This window comes from Oncorhynchus keta, unplaced genomic scaffold, assembly GCF_023373465.1.
Source record: "Oncorhynchus keta strain PuntledgeMale-10-30-2019 unplaced genomic scaffold, Oket_V2 Un_contig_7692_pilon_pilon, whole genome shotgun sequence".
NCBI lineage: Eukaryota > Metazoa > Chordata > Actinopteri > Salmoniformes > Salmonidae > Oncorhynchus > Oncorhynchus keta.
Window position 1 is genome coordinate 22,501 of NW_026289619.1, and position 14,776 is coordinate 37,276.

The 14,776-nt window shown below is 48.2% G+C and overlaps 1 protein-coding gene and 2 long non-coding RNA genes across 40 annotated transcripts in view; all 3 read left to right on the forward strand.

Annotated features, from left to right (window-relative positions):
• LOC127926518 (uncharacterized) overlaps positions 1-552 on the forward strand; it is a 732-nt gene extending 180 nt beyond the window's left edge. Inside the window, exons 2-3 of the long non-coding RNA XR_008124334.1 lie at positions 306-389; positions 474-552. This is a non-coding gene — a long non-coding RNA (uncharacterized LOC127926518). The remainder of the gene's footprint in view (positions 1-305; positions 390-473) is intronic.
• The window catches only part of LOC118372661 (brain-specific angiogenesis inhibitor 1-associated protein 2-like protein 1), a 33,887-nt gene extending 20,997 nt beyond the window's left edge, over positions 1-12,890 (forward strand). For all 38 annotated transcript variants that reach the window (XM_052511914.1, XM_052511921.1, XM_052511927.1 and 35 more), the window contains 2 exons: positions 6,013-6,056; positions 11,536-12,890. In XM_052511914.1, coding sequence (XP_052367874.1) covers positions 6,013-6,056; positions 11,536-11,608 — 117 coding nt within the window. In that variant the 3' untranslated portion in view covers positions 11,609-12,890. The remainder of the gene's footprint in view (positions 1-6,012; positions 6,057-11,535) is intronic.
• On the forward strand, positions 2,807-5,407 carry LOC127926516 (uncharacterized). The gene is made up of 2 exons (XR_008124328.1): positions 2,807-4,855; positions 4,932-5,407. It is a non-coding gene; the product is annotated as an uncharacterized LOC127926516 (long non-coding RNA).
• Positions 12,891-14,776: the final 1,886 nt, after the last annotated feature.

Here is a 14,776-nt window from a genome sequence, read left to right on the forward strand (position 1 = left end):
TGAAGACTGGGGTGGGGTGTGGGTAGGTGAAGACTGGGGTGGGTGTGTGTAGGTGAAGACTGGGGTTGGGTGTGGGTAGGTGAAGACTGGGGTGAGGTGTGTGTAGGTGAAGACTGGGGTTGGGTAGGTGAAGACTGGGGGGTGAAGACTGGGGTGGGGTGTGGGTAGGTGAAGACTGGGGTTGGGGGTGTGTAGGTGAAGACTGGGGTTGGGTGTGGGTAGGTGAAGACTGGGGTTGTGGGTGTGTAGGTGAAGACTGGGGGTGGGGTGTGTGTAGGTGAAGACTGGGGTTGGGGTGTGTGTAGGTGAAGACTGGGGTTGAGGTGTGTGTAGGTGAAGACTGGGGTTGGGGTGTGTGTAGGTGAAGACTGGGGTTGAGGTGTGTGTAGGTGAAGACTGGGGTTGGGTGTGTGTAGGTGAAGACTGGGGGTGGGGGTGTGTGTAGGTGAAGACTGGGGTTGGGGTGTGTGTAGGTGAAGACTGGGGTTGAGGTGTGTGTAGGTGAAGACTGGGGGTGGGGTGTGTGTAGGTGAAGACTGGGGGTGGGGTGTGTGTAGGTGAAGACTGGGGGTGGGGTGTGTGTAGGTGAAGACTGGGGTGGGGTGTGTGTAGGTGAAGACTGGGGGTGGGGTGCGTGTAGGTGAAGACTGGGGGTGGGGTGTGTGTAGGTGAAGACTGGGGGGGGTGTGTGTAGGTGAAGACTGGGGGTGGGGTGTGTGTAGGTGAAGACTGGGGGTGGGGTGTGGGTAGGTGTAGACTGGGGGTGGGGGGGGTAGGTGAAGACTGGGGGTGGGGGTGTAGGTGAAGACGGGGGTGGGGTGTGGGTAGGTGAAGACTGGGGGTGTGGGTAGGTGAAGACTGGGGGTGGGGTGTGGGTAGGTGTAGACTGGGGGTGGGGTGTGGGTAGGTGAGACTGGGGGGGGGGGTGTAGGTGAAGACTGGGGGTGGGGGGGGTAGGTGAGACTGGGGGTGGGGGGTGAGGTGTAGACTGGGGGTGGGGGGTGGTAGGTGAGACTGGGGGTGGGGGGGTAGGTGAGACTGGGGGGGGGTGGGTAGGTAGGTGAAGACTGGGGGTGGGGGTGTGTAGGTGAGACTGGGGGTGGGGGTGTGTAGGTGAAGACTGGGGGTAGGGTGTGTGTAGGTGAAGACTGGGGGTGGGGTGGGTAGGTGAGACTGGGGGTGGGGGTGTGTGTAGGTGAGACTGGGGTGGGGTGGGTAGGTGAGACTGGGGTGGGGGTGGGTAGGTGTAGACTGGGGGTGGGGGTGGGTAGGTGAGACTGGGGGTGGGGTGTGTGTAGGTGAGACTGGGGTGGGGGTGTGTAGGTGAGACTGGGGTGGGGGTTGGTAGGTGTAGAGGGGGGGGGGTGTGGGTAGGTGAGACTGGGGTGGGGTGGGTAGGTGAGACTGGGGTGGGGGGTGTGTAGGTGAGACTGGGGTGGGGGTGGGTAGGTGTAGACTGGGGTGGGGGTGTGTAGGTGAGACTGGGGTGGGGGGGGTAGGTGAAGACTGGGGGTGGGGGTGGGTAGGTTAAGACTGGGGTGGGGGTGGTAGGTGAACGTGGGGGTGGGTAGGTGAACGTGGGGGTGGGTAGGTGAACGTGGGGGTGGGTAGGTGAACGTGGGGGTGGGGGGGTAGGTGAACGTGGGGGGGTGGTAGGTGAACGCGGGGGTGGGGTGTGGGTAGGTGAACGTGGGGTGTGGGTAGGTGAACGTGGGCGGTGGGTGGGTAGGTGAACGTGGGCGGTGGGTAGGTGAACGTGGGGGTGGGGGTAGGTGAACGTGGGGGGTGGGTAGGTGAACGTGGGGGTGGGTGGGTAGGTGAACGTGGGGGTGGGGGTGGGTAGGTGAACGGGGGGGTGGGTAGGTGAACGTGGGGGGTGGGTAGGTGAACGTGGGGGTGGGTAGGTGAATGTGGGGGTTGGTAGGTGAATGTGGGCAGTGGGTAGGTGAACGTGGGCGGTGGGTAGGTGAACGTGGGGTAGGTGAACGAACGTGGGGGTGGGTAGGTGAACGTGGGGGTGGGTAGGTGAACGTGGGTGGTGGGTAGGTGAACGTGGGTGGTGGGTAGGTGAACGTGGGGGGTGGGCAGGTGAACGTGGGGGTGGGTAGGTGAACGTGGGGGTGGGGGTGGGTAGGTGAACGTGGGGGTGGGTAGGTGAACGTGGGCGGTGGGTAGGTGAACGTGGGGGGTGGGTAGGTGAACGTGGGGGGTGGGTAGGTGAACGTGGGGGGTGGGTAGGTGAACGTGGGCGGTGGGTAGGTGAACGTGGGGGGTGGGTAGGTGAACGTGGGGGGTGGGTAGGTGAACGTGGGGGGTGGGTAGGTGAACGTGGGGGGTGGGTAGGTGAACGTGGGGGTGGGTAGGTGAACGTGGGGGTGGGTAGGTGAACGTGGGGTGTGGGTAGGTGAACGTGGGGGTGGGTAGGTGAACGTGGGCGGTGGGTAGGTGAACGTGGGCGGTGGGTAGGTGAACGTGGGCGGTGGGTAGGTGAACGTGGGGGGTGGGTAGGTGAACGTGGGGGGTGGGTAGGTGAACGTGGGGGGTGGGTAGGTGAACGTGGGGGTGGGTAGGTGAACGTGGGGGTGGGTAGGTGAACGTGGGGGTGGGTAGGTGAACGTGGGGGGTGGGTAGGTGAACGTGGGGGGTGGGTAGGTGAACGTGGGCGGTGGGTAGGTGAACGTGGGCGGTGGGTAGGTGAACGTGGGCGGTGGGTAGGTGAACGTGGGCGGTGGGTAGGTGAACGTGGGCGGTGGGTAGGTGAACGTGGGGTGTGGGTAGGTGAACGTGGGGGGTGGGTAGGTGAACGTGGGCGGTGGGTAGGTGAATAGCATGCTGTGAATGTTTTTCCATACAATGAAAATAATAACTAGCTGTGTAGGTGAGTCTGAACAACACTTCCTGTTTCTCTCGGTGTGTAGGTGAGAGCACGACAAGTGGAGTAACTCTGTGTATGTAGGTGTGTGTGTCGTGACTGGACTGTGTGTAGGTGTGTATGCGACAAGAGATTGTTGTGTGTGTGTGTGTATATGACACACACCTCCAGGGCTGTCTTTGAAGGAGGCAGGGATGGTATAGTGGTGAGTCATTCATTCCAGACTACCAGCCATGTATAGCTCTATCCTTGTGAATGGGATTATAGTTACTTCATAACTGGGATCACTCACTTCTCTTCATCTCCTTTGGGACACGACTAGGTCTGTTTGTCATGTTTAATACTGATAATGTGGTCATTTAACAGACTCTAAACACATTCAGTATATGTGGCCCTTGCAGGAATCAAACCCACAACTCTGCTGTTACAAACTCCAGGACCCAGGTCTTTATTGTGCTGGTATGACCAGTGCCATAAGGGAGAAGTCTTTTCCCCATTCATCAGATTTGGCTGCAGGGAGCGAATGAGGGGAGGGAATTAGAAGGAGAAGAGGGTGTGATAGAGGGAGGGGTGGGGGTTACACAGGAATGCTCTGTCACCATGAGAAAAATGCTTCCTTGCTGGTTCTGCCCTTTGTGTAGAAAGTGAGGCAGATGAATACAGAGAAACGGACACAGAAAGAGACTGACGTAGCGAGAGCAGAGGTACTACAGGAATGTATCAGAAAGTATCGAGAGAAATTACGTGTGTGTGTGTGTGTGTGTGTGTGTGTGTGTGTGTGCTGACACCCTGCACTCAGTCTGATTAGGATTAAAACTACACATCTGTCCAGGATGTTAGGACAGCAGTCACTAAGGTCAATGTGTGTCTGGCTACATCTGCCTGCCTTACCCTTCTCAGGGCTAAAGTTGTTCTGTAGGCTCAATGCTGTCCTCTACTGGTGGCATCCCAGCACTACAGCTGTGAGAGACTACCAGTGATGCGTGGGTCAGCAGTTTGTTCACCCACCCGAATTGCTAGTAACCCATCCGCAACCTCCTGACTATATGTGAAAATCTGAGGCCCACACTTAATCCTAACCCGCAAATATAGAAAATGTGAGGAACAATTCTTTGACTGGCCTTTTTGAATAGGCCTATGTTTCTGCTGATAATTTCCGACATTTTGGTAGGCTGTTTGTCAAGTTGTCTATAATTAAATACATGCAGCTTCTCTTCTGTCAGTAGTTGTTGCCCTAGAAGACTAAATAAACCCTTGCTCACCAGAATGTCATAAATCAATAGATTGAAGGCTTCAATTTAGTTGACAGGGGAAAGTTACTTCTCTTGCAAAGCAAAGACATTTAGGGACCGGGGGAAAAATGCAATAACTCCAGTTTTAAGAAAATCGAAAGCTGTTATAAAGACCCAACGTTTTTTAAAATAGGATTTCAGTTCAGCTTGGGCGCATATTTTATGTGGTTGAAATACTACCTGCTTTTATGATCCTGTACATTTGCTGTATCATTTCACTGTAAGAAATGCTTAATTCTATGAGTTGATATTAAAGCTATGTGAGAGGTTATAGACCTACACTCTGTTCAGATGTCACTTATACTACTATTCTATCTAACCCATCTTGAACGGTACAGTTCCCAAGATGTGTAATTTTGAAATCCCTGTGTTGTGACTGTGAGCTCAGTCATCACACATCTTTCCCCAACATTAGACTACTGTTCTGGCCTGCTGTTCTTTCACAGCATTTCTCTTATTGGATTCAACTCTGACATTGTCCTTTTGGTCTCAGAATTCTACAAAAATTATACATTTATGGATTTTTAATGCATTGTTTTCTCTTTATTCAACCCACCCAATATTGAATGACCCTAAACCCACCCCTCCCCGCCAATATAAGTACAGGGATTGCAGGTTATGAGTCAACCCACCCAATATTGAATGACCCTAAACCCACCCCTCCCCGCCAATATAAGTACAGGGATTGCAGGTTATGAGTCAACCCAGCCAATATTGAATGACCCTAAACCCACCCCTCCCCGCCAATATAAGTACAGGGATTGCAGGTTATGAGTCAACCCACCCAATATTGAATGACCCTAAACCCACCCCTCCCCGCCAATATAAGTACAGGGATTGCAGGTTATGAGTCAACCCAGCCAATATTGAATGACCCTAAACCCACCCCTCCCCGCCAATATAAGTACAGGGATTGCAGGTTATGAGTCAACCCAGCCAATATTGAATGACCCTAAACCCACCCCTCCCCGCCAATATAAGTACAGGGATTGCAGGTTATGAGTCAACCCAGCCAATATTGAATGACCCTAAACCCACCCCTCCCCGCCAATATAAGTACAGGGATTGCAGGTTATGAGTCAACCCAGCCAATATTGAATGACCCTAAACCCACCCCTCCCCGCCAATATAAGTACAGGGATTGCAGGTTATGAGTCAACCCACCCAATATTGAATGACCCTAAACCCACCCCTCCCCGCCAATATAAGTACAGGGATTGCAGGTTATGAGTCAACCCACCCATCTCTACACAGTACAATAGGACAGTGTTTCCCCGTCCTGGTCTTGGGATACATTGTCCCTTCCAGAAGAGCCTTTTTCCAGTGTCAGTGTTCTGAGGTGATGAAGCATTCTCCTCTCCAGACCTGGGTTCAACACCTATCTATTGAGAGGACCTGTTGCAATGGAACCAACAGAACAGTCTCAATAGTCTAGTTGCAAACCACACCATTTGTCACTCCAGGCAGACTCCAGCAATCACTCAAAGTACTTGAAAGATTTGAAATAGCATTTGAACCCAGGTCATCTCTGTTTGTCAGTCACAACACTCACCAGTCTGCCCTACCAAACCTGTCTGAGGAGGGATGGTCTGTGGTGTGGTCTCCATGGGCAACACATGCAAAAAGTCCCAGAAATGTGGTACATTTGGTATGGAAATTATATTTTTGCATGTAAATGAATCATTGTTGGGTTGGATTCCATCATGGAGAGTGAATGAATCATTGTTGGGTTGGATTCCATCATGGAGAGTGAATGAATCATTGTTGGGTTGGATTCCATCATGGAGAGTGAATGGGTCTTGTGACTTACAATATATCTGGTCTTTTGTCTCTTGGGTTTGTTTACAGGGAACCCAACTGAATGGGTTTGGGAAGACGCCTCTTTTCTTCGGGTAAGTCATGCATCATGAAGATAATATTAACACATCTATCTTAAACTCACAATAGCGTGTGGACACGCAATCTTTCTTTCAAATAGTCAGTCATATACTCTACCCACAGTGTAGGCCACATACAGAGTCCAAGGGTTCTATTTTTGGCGCTAAGAAGGCGCAAGTGTCAAATGCACGTTCATTTGCAATTTCGTCATGTAAAAGCAGGTACACTGGCATTTTCCAGCCCTAACGCCAAGTTCAGCAATTTACCTGTCTACCATCAGCTCCCTTGCACTGAAGTGGGAGGGGTTACAATTTTAGAGGTGTGTCCTTAAAAACAAGTGCAAAAGTGACAATTTTCATATAGCACTAATGGGAAGTTTTAAGATTCCCAAAAAGCAGGTCTTAACAGTAACGCAGATGATAATGGCAGGGATTTTGAGAGTGGAAGCACGGCCTATCCAACCATGACACACAGAGTGGAAGCGCAGCCTATCCAACCATGACACACAGAGTGGAAGCGCAGCCTATCCAACCATGACACACAGAGTGGAAGCGCAGCCTATCCAACCATGACACACAGAGTGGAAGCGCAGCCTATCCAACCATGACACACAGAGTGGAAGCGCAGCCTATCCAACCATGACACACAGAGTGGAAGCGCAGCCTATCCAACCATGACACACAGAGTGGAAGCGCAGCCTATCCAACCATGACACACAGAGTGGAAGCGCAGCCTATCCAACCATGACACACAGAGTGGAAGCGCAGCCTATCCAACCATGACACACAGAGTGGAAGCGCAGCCTATCCAACCATGACACACAGAGTGGAAGCGCAGCCTATCCAACCATGACACACAGAGTGGAAGCGCAGCCTATCCAACCATGACACACAGAGTGGAAGCGCAGCCTATCCAACCATGACACACAGAGTGGAAGCGCAGCCTATCCAACCATGACACAGAGAGTGGAAGCGCAGCCTATCCAACCATGACACAGAGAGTGGAAGCACAGCCTATCCAACCATGACACAGAGAGTGGAAGCGCAGCCTATCCAACCATGACACAGAGAGTGGAAGCACAGCCTATCCAACCATGACACAGTGGAAGAGCCTATCCAACCATGACACAGAGTGGAAGCACAGCCTATCCAACCATGACACAGAAGAGTGGAAGCACAGCCTATCCAACCATGACACAGAGTGGAAGCACAGCCTATCCAACCATGACACACAGAGTGGAAGCACAGCCTATCCAACCATGACACACAGAGTGGAAGCACAGCCTATCCAACCATGACACACAGAGTGGAAGCACAGCCTATCCAACCATGACACACAGAGTGGAAGTGGAAGCACAGCCTATCCAACCATGACACAGAGTGGAAGAGTGGAAGCACAGCCTATCCAACCATGACACACAGAGTGGAAGCACAGCCTATCCAACCATGACACACAGAGTGGAAGCACAGCCTATCCAACCATGACACACAGAGTGGAAGCACAGCCTATCCAACCATGACACACAGAGTGGAAGCACAGCCTATCCAACCATGACACACAGAGTGGAAGCACAGCCTATCCAACCATGACACAGAGAGTGGAACACAGAGTGGACACAAGAGTGGCACAGCCTATCCAACCATGGAACCACAGCCTACACATGAGAGTGGAAGCACAGCCTATCCAACCATGACACACAGAGTGGAAGCACAGCCTATCCAACCATGACACAGAGAGTGGAAGCACAGCCTATCCAACCATGACACAGAGAGTGGAAGCACAGCCTATCCAACCATGACACAGAGAGTGGAAGCACAGCCTATCCAACCATGACACAGAGAGTGGAAGCACAGCCTATCCAACCATGACACAGAGAGTGGAAGCACAGCCTATCCAACCATGACACAGAGAGTGGAAGCACAGCCTATCCAACCATGACACAGAGTGGAAGCACAGCCTATCCAACCATGACACAGAGTGGAAGCACAGCCTATCCAACCATGGAAGTGGAAGCACAGCCTATCCAACCATGACACAGAGTGGAAGCACAGACAACCATGACACAGAGTGGAAGCACAGCCTATCCAACCATGACACAGAGAGTGGAAGCACAGCCTATCCAACCATGACACAGAGAGTGGAAGCACAGCCTATCCAACCATGACACAGAGAGTGGAAGCACAGCCTATCCAACCATGACACAGAGAGTGGAAGCACAGCCTATCCAACCATGACACAGAGAGTGGAAGCACAGCCTATCCAACCATGACACAGAGAGTGGAAGCACAGCCTATCCAACCATGACACAGAGAGTGGAAGCACAGCCTATCCAACCATGACACAGAGAGTGGAAGCACAGCCTATCCAACCATGACACAGAGAGTGGAAGCACAGCCTATCCAACCATGACACAGAGAGTGGAAGCACAGCCTATCCAACCACACAGAGTGGAAGCACAGCCTATCCAACCATGACACAGAGAGTGGAAGCACAGCCTATCCAACCATGACACAGAGAGTGGAAGCACAGCCTATCCAACCATGACACAGAGAGTGGAAGCACAGCCTATCCAACCACCATGAACACAGCCTATCCAACCAGACACAGAGAGTGGAAGCACAGCCTATCCAACCATGACACATGACACAGAGTGGAAGCACAGCCTATCCAACCATGACACAGAGAGTGGAAGCACAGCCTATCCAACCATGACACAGAGAGTGGAACCACAGCCTATCCAACCATGACACAGAGAGTGGAACCACAGCCTATCCAACCATGACACAGAGAGTGGAACCACAGCCTATCCAACCATGACACAGAGAGTGGAAGCACAGCCTATCCAACCATGACACAGAGAGTGGAACCACAGCCTATCCAACCATGACACAGAGAGTGGAACCACAGCCTATCCAACCATGACACAGAGAGTGGAACCACAGCCTATCCAACCATGACACAGAGAGTGGAAGCACAGCCTATCCAACCATGACACAGAGAGTGGAAGCACAGCCTATCCAACCATGACACAGAGAGTGGAAGCACAGCCTATCCAACCATGACACAGAGTGGAAGCACAGCCTATCCAACCATGACACAGAGTGGAACCACAGCCTATCCAACCATGACACAGAGTGGAAGCACAGCCTATCCAACCATGACACAGAGTGGAAGCACAGCCTATCCAACCATGACACAGAGAGTGGAAGCACAGCCTATCCAACCATGACACAGTGGAAGCACAGCCTATCCAACCATGACACAGAGTGGAATGACACACAGCCTATCCAACCATGACACAGAGTGGAACCACAGCCTATCCAACCATGACACAGAGTGGAAGCACAGCCTATCCAACCATGACACACAGAGTGGAAGCACAGCCTATCCAACCATGACACAGAGTGGAACCACAGCCTATCCAACCATGACACAGAGTGGAAGCACAGCCTATCCAACCATGACACAGAGAGTGGAAGCACAGCCTATCCAACCATGACACAGAGAGTGGAACCACAGCCTATCCAACCATGACACAGAGAGTGGAACCACAGCCTATCCAACCATGACACAGAGAGTGGAAGCGCAGCCTATCCAACCATGACACAGAGTGGAACCACAGCCTATCCAACCATGACACAGAGTGGAAGCACAGCCTATCCAACCATGACACAGAGAGCCCATGGAAGGAGAGATGTGCCTTTTGTGCCGGTGAATCTCGTGTTTAGAAACATAAAAATCCGATTGCTTTAATTTCATTCAAAACCAAGCATAGCGTCCCCTCCCCTTAATCAACGCTGGTATACCTGTCTTGTATCCTGGCAATTATCCAAAAGTAGCCTATGAATAAAGAGGTGTTAAATGGTCTACTGAGAGGGCTTTGACATTTTATGCCCTCATGCTTTTTCATTATTCACATATCTGCATTTTGACTTGTTCAGATGGCTATCCATCCAGTTTCAAAGAGCGCCCCCTTGTCCGATTACCAAAGACACACTCCAAACTATTTAGTCGTCCTATAATGCAATATCAACAAGTGGATCTTTAACAAAAATCTGCCTCGCACATAAGCAACGATACGATTGACAGGAGCCTAATATTTTGTATAGACGTGCAAATGTTATGCGTAAAGATATTTAGGCCTACTTTGGCAAACAGTGCCATGGAACGAGAGAAGCGATTTATGATATGTTTCTGACCCAATATTATTTAGAAATATTGTTTTTGATTTTAAAAACGGTATAATCTTTTGTTTAATCTGATTCTAAACCAAACGTATTAAAGAAATTCACCAAGCTGTAATGTAATCTACGTAATCTCCAGAAGTAATTATTTCGTATGAGAGGGCCATAAACAATAACTAGTAATACTGCAGACTCTAAGGTTCTGTTCTCCCCTTTCTGGTAAATGTAGTTATAAATTGCTGAGGTGGAGTCACTTCTCAGTCCACAAGCTCAAGTACACAGTTCAAATATGAAATATTTAATGTGATGTATTTCCTATTCAACAAAACGGTATGAATAAGGCTTGAAATTACTTATATGCTTTCTAAATATAGTATTGTCAATTTATCAACGACTAAGAATACCTTAAAACTGTAAAATACATATTTCAATCTATGGTGTCCACATATCCATTTATAAATGTCGGTTGGAACCGGTACCAGAACCACTCAGTTCCCCAAAACAGGGGACTTTACATCTATTATAACAAATTGTTTAATTTTATACACTGTCTTTTTAGGCCTTATCAATAGCCTGGTGAATTTAATCTTTGGTATGTCCATGTCCAGACTGCAATTAACAGCAGGCCTAGCCCCTATATTAAATGGCCTAGCCCCTATATATTAAATGGCCTAGCCCCTATATATTAAATGGCCTAGCCCCTATATATTAAATGGCCTAGCCCCTATATATTAAATGGCCTAGCCCCTATATATTAAATGGCCTAGCCCCTATATATTAAATGGCCTAGCCCCTATATATTAAATGGCCTAGCCCCTATATATTAAATGGCCTAGCCCCTATATTAAATGGCCTAGCCCCTATATTAAATGGCCTAGCCCCTATATTAAATGGCCTAGCCCCTATATTAAATGGCCTAGCCCCTATATTAAATGGCCTAGCCCCTATATTAAATGGCCTAGCCCCTATATATTAAATGGCCTAGCCCCTATATATTAAATGGCCTAGCCCCTATATATTAAATGGCCTAGCCCCTATATATTAAATGGCCTAGCCCCTATATATTAAATGGTCTAGCCCCTATATATTAAATGGCCTCGCCCCTATATTAAATGGCCTAGCTCCTATATTAAATGGCCTAGCCCCTATATTAAATGGCCTAGCCCCTATATTAAATGGCCTAGCCCCTATATTAAATGGCCTAGCCCCTATCACCAGTGCTAAGATTTACCATTGTGTTAGGTTGGTTTAAATGGGGCCCAAGTGTCATAAAATCATCACTCCAGCATTAACCCGTCTGTCTCCTTAGGGGAGGGAACCCGTTCACCGCAGTCAAGCTACGTCCCACAGTCACCAATGACCGCTCAGGCCCAGTCATCTAAACCTCCAGACCCACCCTCCTGTCCACCTCTACACAGGAGCGGCACCTCCAGCTGGGCATCACCCCATGCTGTCCCCCCTCCTCCAGGCGGATGGACCCAGGGCCGGACACTAGTGTACGAGACAACTTGACACTGTGGGCTGCTGTGCTGAAGATCCAGTAATTTCACTACTACAGATGCCATTATAAATGACATTGTCTAATACACAGTTTGCCCTACTGCTGCAAACCTGAGAAGGTGGGAGGATTTATTTATGTAAACAGATATATATAGATTTTCTAGACCTATTTTTGTCGGTGATGATGAGTGGCGACATACTACATGCGTTCTCGCTGGGCGTGTGTGAAAAGGAGTCGAGGAAAGCCTGAGATCGGGCCGTTGAAATATCAGAATGTATTTATGACTCTTTTTTTTTTTTTTTCTTCAATCACTCGTCAAAAAATGTTAGTTGCCATAGGGCAGTAGATAAATGAATATATGCAATACGGGACCTATGCATCACACTTTACAGAGGTCCTTATGGTAGTGTTGCTCGTTATTGTTGATATATCTCGAATATGATATGTACAATTGCATTGTTGCTATCATTACTAAAGACCAACTGCTAGTGACTGTTGAATAGAAGTGTACTCATTCAAGGGAAGCGCACATCATTTTCCCCCCTCAACTCCTTCCAAGAAGTGTACAATGAATTTGATTGGTTGAGTGTGTCATTGTCATCTTGCTGATTGGTTTTTCAGTTAAGTGTTCATACAGTGCTGCTGTTACTAGTGGATGATGTGAGACCTGTTTACCTTGACTCTATATACCAACAGTAATCATTCTGTGAAACGTCTCTCACCTGTCTGTTATTCAAGTAGCCCGGGTCATGTTCATTAGGCACCAAACGGAAGAAAGCAGACTGAAACCTTTGAGGGAATATTTCTTATTGTTTCATATAAAAAAAATCAACTGTTTTAAAAAGTTTTCCCTTACATTTCCTAATGAATATGAGCCAGTAGTGCTGTGGACATACATTGTTAAAAGGACATGGTTAAATGGAACTCATAACTTCCCATAGACCGTGCAGCCATTTTACTTTTATCTTCATGCTTCATGGAAGGCATTTTCAACCTAATGGCTAATTTTATCATTTTTCTTTGGTCTGCCTTGCCTACTCCCTGAGTTTGGAACGTTGCTGTATGAAAATAAACAAATATACACTGAACAAAAATGTAAACGCAGCATGTAAAGTGTTGGTCCCATGTTTCATGAGCTGAAATAAAATATTCCATAAATGTTCCATATGCATAAAAAACATACTTCTCTCAAATGTTGTGCACAAATGTATTTACATCCCTGTTAGTGAGCATTTCTCTTTTGCCAAAATAATCCATTCACCTGACAGGTGTGGCATATCAAGAAGTTGATTTAACAGCATGACCATTACACAGGTGGACCTTGTGCTGGGTACTTTAAAATGTGGAGTTTTGTCACAACACAATGCCACAGATGTCAAGTTTTGAGGGAGCGTGCAATTGGCCTGCTGACTGCAGGAATGTCCACCAGAACGGTTTCCAGATAAAATGTCAATTTCTCTACCATAAGCAGCCAATTTTAATGCACAGAGATACCGTGGTGAAATCCCGAAGCCCATTGTCGTGACATTCATCCGCCGCCATCACCTCATGTTCCAGCATGATAATGCACAGCCCCATGTTGCAAGGTTCTGTACACAATATCTAGAAGCTGAAAATGTCCCAGTTCTTCCATGGCCTGCATACTCACCAGACATGTCACCCATTGAGCATGTTTGGGACGCGCTGGATCGACATGTGCAACAGAATGTTCCAGTTCCCACCAATATTGCCATTGAAAAGAAGTTGGACAATATTTCACAAGCTACAACCAACAGTCTGATCAACTCTGCGAAGATGTTGCGCTGCATGAGGTAAATGGTGGTCCCACCAGATACTGACTGCTTTTCTGATCCACACCCCTACCCTTTAAAGTATCTGATCAGATGCACATCTGTATTCCCAGTCATGTGAAATACATAGTTTAGTGCCTAAAGAATGTACTTAAATTGACTGATTTCCTCATATGTACTTGAATTCAGTGAAATTGTTGCATGTTGTATTTATTTTTGTTCAGTATATTTTGCTTCTCCTCGTTATTTCAACTCTTTGTCGTGATAAATTGTTATTGGTGAATTATAAATGTTATGACCAATAATGTTACTTCATGACTAGAAAGGCCAGGTTTCAAGCCAAGGCACACTGTTAATACACCTTTTAAAGGCAATTTCCCTGATGTTCGCAGAGCTCACATTCATGATCAACTCTGGATGTCAGCTCTGATTCTAATAATTAACTGGTTGAAAAACTGAATCCGGTTAGTTACAACTGGGGTTGAATTGAACAGGAACGTCTTCTACACAGTGATTGGGCACTGATCTAGAGTCAGTTGAGCTGTTTAGACCATATGATTATATGGAAAGAGGGACCTGACCCTAGATCAGCACTCCTACTTCCAGACGCTTTATGAATACGGGCCAGGAAAAGGTTTAAAAGATCAGCCGAGACATGTACCGCACTTATGGTTCTTTATTTACAATAACTCTTTTAGAAAAAATAAGGAGCTCAATCATGATGGCGTGTGTAGTGTTTCAAAGCAGATCCATGTCAAATACACCCCAATATATGACCCCATTTTATTACATGACAGAGACATATGGGTACATACAGACATTCTCGGTTGATTGTCTATTGTTGGGAGGATTGCAGGAGGCTGAGTTGTCACTGAGAAGAATACTAAAATGGCTACAGATTATCCAGAGATTACACACTTCAACCTGCTTCTATTATGCAAAAAACTGTCTGCATGCTTTTCCTCCCTCCCTTGGCTGTAGGTCAAAGACGTGGTGCCCGACTTGACCTGGGTGAACTGCAGAGCCTGTGTAGGGCGCTTCAACCTATGTCCAAATTTACACACTACTTAGAACGTACATTTTTATGTGGTATGCATTCTAAGTGGTATGCATTCTAAGTGGTATGCTATAGTGACATTAAAGGATACTGGAACAGAGACCCCTATTCATGAGGCAGCAAACGGTAGAAAATGGACTGAAACAGGGAGGGACTACCTGGTCTTGTCCAATAAGAAACACTGAGGTCTGCAGACCTATAT